Source organism: Bidens hawaiensis, unplaced genomic scaffold (genome assembly GCF_021521415.1).
Source record: "Bidens hawaiensis isolate Kalapana, Puna unplaced genomic scaffold, B.hawaiensis_p1.1 tig00001265_1, whole genome shotgun sequence".
Taxonomy (NCBI): domain Eukaryota; kingdom Viridiplantae; phylum Streptophyta; class Magnoliopsida; order Asterales; family Asteraceae; genus Bidens; species Bidens hawaiensis.
The window spans coordinates 346,959-355,485 of record NW_027491071.1 but is presented as its reverse complement, the minus strand read 5'-3'; the positions used below and the strand labels follow the sequence as shown (position 1 = coordinate 355,485).

Sequence of the window (8,527 nt, the reverse complement as noted above, 5' to 3'; positions counted from 1 at the left end):
TTTGGCCCAAAACCACTCCAATGTGACTCATGCACACCCCTAATTAGCACCGTCACATATGAAGAAGAATGAATAATGCCATTTGGGTGATGGTTAAAGGCTTTCTTATGGTTTTAATTTTGAAACATGACTCAAGAGGTTTTCTCAAGTGGTGGGTTTTTCCACTTGATGTTGTTCCCGAGTGAGTGTAAGACTTAGAGAGTCAAAATCAGTATGAACAGTTGACCCCATCTACGAAGACTCACTCGGATATTGGGTAGTTCCAAACTCTATTAAAAGAATAATAATAATAATAATAATAATCCAAGAAATCCGTCGAATCTATGTATGCACACAACCTTTTCATTGAATTGAATGAATTTCCCAAAACTTTTCAATTTGTTACAACCAAACCAACCCCCAACAACCTCCCTAGCCTCAACTCCATTCTATAATATATTAATATTCTTCTATTCGGTTTGTTTGTTTTGATTTCATTTCATCTCACCAAACCAAAAATCATATTCATATTGATATGATGATCAGAAACCTAAACCCTAGCTTTCCGTTAATAGCAAGGAAGAAGAAGCGCAAGTGGAAAACCACCGTCTCATTCCTCCTCCGAAAGCGCAACCGAACAAACTGCAATCACCTTCACAATTTGGCCGACGGTGATTGTTTTTGTTGTTCTGGTCTGGATGTAAACCCTACAAATGATGATGATGATGATGATGTTGATCGGGATTTTAAAGGTTTTGGTACGGAAAACCCTAGGTTAGGTTTAGATGATGTAGGTGAAGAATTGGTGGAATATGAGGAGGAGGAGGAGGAGGAGGAGGTAGATGAGAGCTCCAAGGCTGCTTCAATAGTGGCGGCTTCGGAGCCGAAGAAGAACAAGGACGGGCCTCCTGATGATGATTGCTGTCCTATTTGCTTTGATACTTTCACCATTGCTTGTCAAACTAACTGTGCCCACTGGTTTTGTGGTAATCTCATTCTTTCTTTTCTATCTATATTAATTATGCTTTTTCCAGGGTTTATTATTATTATTATTATTGTATTCTGTTTTGATTGCTTATCACATGCTTTGCTTATCTTCAATAATATGCTTTTGATTGAATGAATAAAATGGAACTATCAATTTGCTAAATTAGTGATTTAAGGTTACTGGATTGCTTGCGTAACAAGTTAAGAACACTAGAATATATGTGGTTTGGTGACAAACTTAAGGATAATTAAGTTTTGTAATGAACCTAAAAGTTTTCATGTATATATAAGCGAATAGTTTTAAACAGGCGAACTTAAGTCTTAAACGAATGTGAACTATCAAACATAACTGAATAAATGAACCTAAAACATTTTCTTGGTCGTTTGTAGTTCCTGTTGATAATTTTATTGAAAACTATGTATATTTGTTTGGGAAAAATTATTTTGATGAAAATAACGTCGTTTTATTTTTTCATGTGCAGCTAATTGCATACTACGATTCTGGACTTATAGAACCGTTCTTCAAAAATGCAACTGCCCTATTTGTGCACGCCCCATTAGTAAGTTGACACCAGAAGCATCTCTACTCATTATGCATGAAGCAGAAGTTGTTGAGGTTTTAAAAAATGTACAGAGGTATAACCGCCTTTTTCAAGGTGGTATTAAGGGTGCCATACGGGTATGTTTACATAATCTGTTTTTTACTAAGTATGACAATTAAATTTCTGATTTGTAGGCATGGGACATGCCCGTGTTCGTTCGTTACTTTAACCAAACAAACGATTGAACACGAACAACTAAATGAACCGGGTTTTCTTGTTTGTGTTCGCTTGTTTAGAAAATGAACATGTAGGTGTTTGTTTATGTACGGTCTTGGTTTAAAAGAGCGTTAAGCGAGGTGTTTTGGTTTCGAAAAATAAGGCGATCGCCTTAAGCGCGAGGCGAAAGCTTCACGTAAGCAAGGCGTGGTATATTATATAATATTTATTAATATTTTTAAAATAGTATTTACTATGTTTTAAATACTTAAATACCAAAAATATATATATATATAAAAGAACTATGCACAATTTGTAACTATATAAATTACTAGAAAATTATAATATAAGGGAAACTTAATTCTGACAAAAATATCTTTTCAATTGCCGTTAAAAAAAAAAGATATTTCCTCAGTTATGGGAGAGAATTGAGATAATTTTTTAAAGAAGGAAACATAATTATGTATATATTTAATAGTCATTTTATAATAAATAAGATTATATAAATAGAACAAATTTAGAGAATTAGGGTTTCATACTTAACAGTTCAAAAAAAGGGTTTCATACTTCCGCCGACACCTTCTACCAAACTTTTTCATCGTCTTTAAAGTTCCCCAGCCTTTTTATTCACATATTATCCATCTCCAGGTAAGTAAACTGTAAATCTACCCATGCTATGACCTATTTCTGCATGCAGCGCCGCCTAAGGCCTCCTCATGTAAATCGTCGCCTTACGTAAAATAAGGCGTTTTTTAAATCGCCTTAACCGCCTCACGCCTCAGGCGCGCCTTTTTAAACCAAGTGTACAATTTATGAACGTAAACGAACTATACATAAGTGAACATAAATGAGCAAACATAACCGAGCTAAAACCAATTAAAATTAAATGTGAACAACACTGTGTTGGGCCTAAAAGTTTATTAAAACCAGACTAAGTTTTAATAAGCCTAAAAAATTTAAATGAATATGTTAACGAATGTAAACTAACGAATATAAATGAATGTAAACAAACAAATTTATATGAAGTAACGAGTATATGAGACAAGTGTTCATGTTCATTCGTTTAACTAATAAATGAACTTTTTGTCGAATGGTTCATGAACAGTTCAATGAATATGTTCGGTTCATTTAAACTACTGATTTGTACTACAATTTTTTTGTTTTTTTTTGGCAGAAAGTTTTTGAGGTTCCAAATTTGTTTAAAAGAATGCTATGTGGTTTGATGGATCCAGATAGATTTAGAGGAAACTATTATGCAATGCGTTCGTTCGCGGTATGTTTATGTCATTGAAATACTATTTATTTTTCTTATTATATAAACTATTGCATTGAAATGGGTGTCCTATTTTGTGATTGCAGTTGCTGATGAGTTGCATATATAACATCGGGTCGTTTGACTTTATTCCAACGGGTATGTTTTATCTATATTCTACATAAATTCTACTGATAACATGTTAACATCAAACCATATGGTTGTTAGAAGCAAAACTATCCCAACAATGTTTCTTTATTTCTTGAAGGACACAGTTATTTTTGTAATGATTGCATTTGTATGTTCATTGATAGACTAGGGTTATAAGTTTGGCCCGTTTATGTATAAATTTGTAGATTTAGGTTATGAAATTTGACCCGTTTACCTGTAAATTGCTAGATTAGGGTTTTGAATTTTGACTCGTGGCTTTACATATGATAAATGGGTATAATTGTTTTATGAATTCTGACCCCTTCTCTTATAAATGGATATATTAGGTTTACATATGTTGATTACTTTATGTATCAATTATCATATTAGGGATATGGTTTTTTGACCTGTTTACATATACATGGGGTGGACTAGCATCATGGATGTTGACTCATTTACATATAAATGGGTGAATTAGGGTCATGAATTTGGACTCGTTTACATATAAATTGGTAGATTAGGGTTATGAATTTAAACCCTAATTTTGACTTTGCTACTTATAAATTGGTAGATTAGGCCTTAGGGTTATGAATTTTGACTTGGTTACTTATAAATTGATAGATTGGGGTTATGAATTTTGACCTGTTCACATATAAAAGGGTATATTAGGGTTATCAATTTTGACCCGTTTACATACAAATTGGTAGATTGGGGTTTTGAAAACTGGCCCGTTTACATATAAATGGGTAGACTAGGGTCATGACTTTTGACCCGCTTGCATATAAATGGGTAGACCAAGTTTATAAATTTTGACCTGTTTACATATATAAATCTATAGGCTGTGAATTTTCATCCATTTAGACATAAGTGGATGTACTAGGTTTATGAACTTTGACCCGTTTTCATTTAAAAGTGTAGATTGGGTCTATGAATTTTGACCCCTATACATATAAGTAGTGTTGCAAAAATCCCGACCAGTCACCGATTAATCCTCGATTATCGCTAGTCCTTCACTGATTATTTTTGGGCTATTCGGCCAATTAATCGGTCAATGGTCTTCGGTCAAAATCGGCGGCTTTCAGCTATATCTGACCAACATCAGCGGTTTTTGGCGAGATTCCGACAAAAAATAGCGGTTTCGTGCGAGATTCTAGCAAAAACCAGCGGTTTTAAGCAAGATTCCAGCCAAAATATGTTTGTGTGTATAAAACTGAAAAATTACATATAAAAATCTCTGCATGTATATATAAACCTGAAAATTATACATTAAAGTCTGATATGATTAATCCCAATTATTCTCATTTAATTCCGATTAATCGCTAGTCCCCACCCCACCGCCCGACTAGCGACTAGCGATTTTACAACACTGCATATAAGTAGGTATATTAGGTTTATGAAATTTGATCCCTCTATGTATCAATCTGTATATTAAGTTTATGAATCTTGACTCAAAAATTGATATTTTCATCTTAAGAGAATATGCGAGATTCCGAAATAATATATATTGAGTTATTATGTCAAATATGATGATTTATCGTCTTATAAAACCGATTGAATATGTATAGCAAAACAAATGAATCAGGTAATAGTTGTTTTTCAAATTTTATAGATAAAAAGATAAGAAGATAAGATATATTAGGTTAACTGATTTGTTAAACTCTAGGGTCGAATAAAATTCAGAACAAATCAGAAGGTTTATACTAATAGTCAAGGGGGTTAACTGAAAAGTTGAAATTAATATATGAAGGGTGTGTTCGTTTCACAGAATTCGTGGGAATTTAAAGGAATTGGAATTAAAATCCCATGACATGGCGTGTTCGTTTCGTTGGAATTGGAATCTTAATTCCATTTTGGAGTGTTCGGTTCAAAGAATTGGAATTCAATTCCTTCAAATTCCTTTAAATAGAGGGATTTCAAATCCTTCCAAAATGTGGAAGAATTCAAGGAAATTCATTGTAATCTTATCTCGATAATTTTTTTTTTTTTTTTTTTTTTTTTTTTTTTTTTTTTTTTTTTTTTTACGAGGACAACAAATAAGACATTTTAGATTTTTTGTTTTTAATTTATATTTTGAGTTATGAATTTTTTATTATTATTTTTGAATATTTTTTTGAGGGGTTTTTTATTTTAATAGAAAACCCATAAAAAATTCAAAATAATAAAAAAAATCATAACGCAAAATATATATTAAAAAAATCTAAAAAAACTAAAATGTTTTCGCAGTTATCATTGATAAAATTACACACACAAAAAAAAAAAAAAAAAAACTCTTTTGATTCTCATTTATTTGTCAAACGAACACATTAAGAATGTATTTGGATTTCAATTCCCCTCAATTCCAATTCCTATTGGAATGCTCAGATTACAAATCCAATTCCTTCAAATTCCAATTCCATTCCATTCCGCGAAACGAACGCGCCCGAAGTGTTTTTCTCCCCTCAACTTTGGTGAGCTGATAACTAATGCGGGGTTGCACCACGGTGTAACTGATCGATTTTAAATTGCGATGATTGGGGAAAATTGAATGCGATGATTGTTGTATGATTCTTCATGTATCGAGATTTGAATTATTACGAATCATCAAAGTAACAAAAAAATTCTCTGTTTTTTTGTTTGTTTTCATAAATCGTAATGATTGAAATCATGATGCATAAGAATCAAAGAACAGTCACGTGCTTCAGTTTTCCTATTCCAACCGATTATCAGTTAACCTGAGTTTTAGAAGAAGCCGAGAAGGGAACAATATAATCGTTCTCTTCATATGTTACTTTCATCTTTTTAATTAACCCACATCACGTATTAGTAATGTACAATATAAACCTTGTGGTTTGTTTAGAATATTCCCAAGTTTAATGAATAAATCAATCAATCAAACCCAGTGAAGTCTCACCAAGAGCAAAGCTATAAGTAGGGTTTGGGGAGGGTGGGATGTAGGCATACCGTACCTCTATCCAAAGGGATAAAGAGGTGGCTTCTAGAGAGACCCTCAGCTATAGAATACATATGTACGGGGCAATATAAGGAAATCAAAGTTCAACAGTAGTAATAGTAATAGTTATCATAGTGGTAGTGGTAGTCGTGGTGGTGGTGGTGGTGGTGGTCGTTGTGGTGGTGGTGGTGGAGTAGGAGTAGTGGCGGTGGTGGCAGCGGCGGTGGTGGTGGTAGGAGGAGGATGAAGAGGAGGAGTAGGAGTAGGAGTAGTGGTGGCGGAGGCGGCGGTGGCGTAGGAGTAGTAGAAGTAGTAGCGGTGGTGGTGGTGGCGGTGGTGGTGGTGGTGGCGGCGGCGGTGGCGGTGGCGGTCGTGGTGGCGGCAGTCGTGGCGGTTGCAGTCGTGGCGGCGGCGGCGGTGGTGGTGGTAGTGGTCGTAGTAGTAGTAGTAGTAGTAGTACTGCTGCTCCTGTTGCTTTTCATCTACTCCATCCTACCTGAACTCGATGGGTCACATCACTGTGTAATTCCCCATTGCTTGCTCTGAACAAATGATCCTAGATACTTGAACTTCGTTACCTGCGGAACTGATCTGTGCGAACATCATGCACCACGGGAGCGCCCCCTGAATCGACTTTGACAACTCATCCAAGACTACTGCAAAAAAAAACGGACTCAACGCTGACCCCTGGTGAAGACCTACCTCTACGGGGAAGAAATCAGTATCCCCCACGGGCACACAGACACTTGTTGCACTCCTGGTATACATATCCATAATTATCTCTATATATTTCCTTGGTATTTCTCTACCCTCCAAGCACTCCCAAAGCACCTGTCATGGCACACTGTCGTAGGTCTTTTCTAGGTCAATAAAGACCATATGCAGGTTACGCTTCTTCTCCCTATACTTTTCCATTAATCTTCTTATAGGGTGTATTGCCTCAGTGGTGGAACGCCCCAGCATAAAGCCAAATTGGTTCACCGTAACATGAGTTTCCCGTCTAAGTCTAACCTCAATCACTCTTTCTCATAGCTTCATAGTATGGCTTAGTAGTTTGATGAATCAATTAAACCAATATATGCTATTTGCATGTCTTTTATCTATATATTCTCATAACAATGATTATGTATTATGTTTGATTATTCTGCTAAATGTGTACATCCAATTTCACGGGATGTTAATCGTCGAATATTAGACGTAATAATTTGGTATTTATTAATTTTAAGATTTCAACTTTTTGGGTATTACAATACTTAAAAAGGTGGATTAGTGTTATGTGTCTTGACCGAATTTCATATAGATGGGTGGATTGGGTCTATGAATCTTGAACCGTTTGCTTATAGATGGGTTGATTTGGTTTATGAGTGTCGGCCCGTAACCCGTTAATGTACACATGGGTTAATGGGTGGTTAACAAATTTTGACTCGTTTACGTTTTTCGCAGGGTCGTTAGGGGTGAGGCGGTTGTTTGATCTTTGTGCCGTAGCATTAGTGGTCATTCTATGTTTGGTTGGGATCGGCCATAGACTGGTGCTCAGACAGCTTGTACGCCGGTTGGCGGCTAACCAACTATGAACCGCCAGTTTATAACACGAACCCAGTTAAATGAGGTTATGGTACATTCCTTTTATCCCTTGAATCTACATTGTGTATGTCTGTATGAAAACCATTAGAAGGATAAAACACATGATGGCATCAGCTGTATATACGAACTGGATTTGCTGATGTCACTATAGTTGAAAATTGTTGTTACGGTTGCTGTACAATAACTAGCTTTGAGTATTGTCTATGAACTATATATGCATTTTGCATTCAGTTTTACTGATTGCAATAGATGACTTTTTCCTATACATAATAAAAAGATATAGATTTATTAAATATTTAAATAAAAGGAACAAATTTTGCTGATATTGTGGCATCTGCAGCTTTAAAAAAATGAATGGGAATTACACTGAAATTTCATGATTAAATATAGATGCTACATACATGGTAAGAGTGGGTTCTGGTAACCACAATTGACAGTTAATTTTTTTTTATTTTTTGTTTGTGATCCTTCAACTCCCCGCTAACCAACAGGATTAGGTCACTCGCAACTTATGTTGGACAAGTAGCCTGTAAGAGGTTATACTAGGGAAATCGTGGAATTAGGGTCATATGCTAGGTACAAAATGTGCACAAGTAACATATGGTAGTATGTACGTATGCAATGTGTGTCTGTTTGGATTTATAGATGTGTAGAAATAATGTGAGGGTGCCATCATAGGGCTCAAAACAAGTTATGATATGTAGCATGTCACGTTTCCGTTCGCTTAGGCTTAAATATAGGTCTCAAAACAAGCTCTGATGTAGCCAGGCTATGTTATATTAGACTCATGCTGGCAGCCGACTTTGCGTTCTTATTGCTTTCGGTTTGTTGTATGCATGTGGTTTTGTAGACTTTTGTGTCATGGATGGCGAGATTTGTATGACATCT

The 8,527-nt window shown here is 35.3% G+C and overlaps 1 protein-coding gene across 1 annotated transcript; it reads left to right on the top strand.

The window, feature by feature from the left end:
* Window positions 1-514: 514 nt before the first annotated feature.
* Window positions 515-8,047, top strand: LOC143569713 (uncharacterized). Its single transcript, XM_077055561.1, has 5 exons — window positions 515-965; window positions 1,449-1,645; window positions 2,899-2,997; window positions 3,084-3,135; window positions 7,499-8,047. Exons 1-5 carry the CDS (start codon window positions 515-517, stop codon window positions 7,627-7,629), a joined length of 930 nt encoding a protein of 309 aa, XP_076911676.1. The 3' UTR covers window positions 7,630-8,047.
* The last annotated feature ends 480 nt before the right edge of the window (window positions 8,048-8,527 follow it).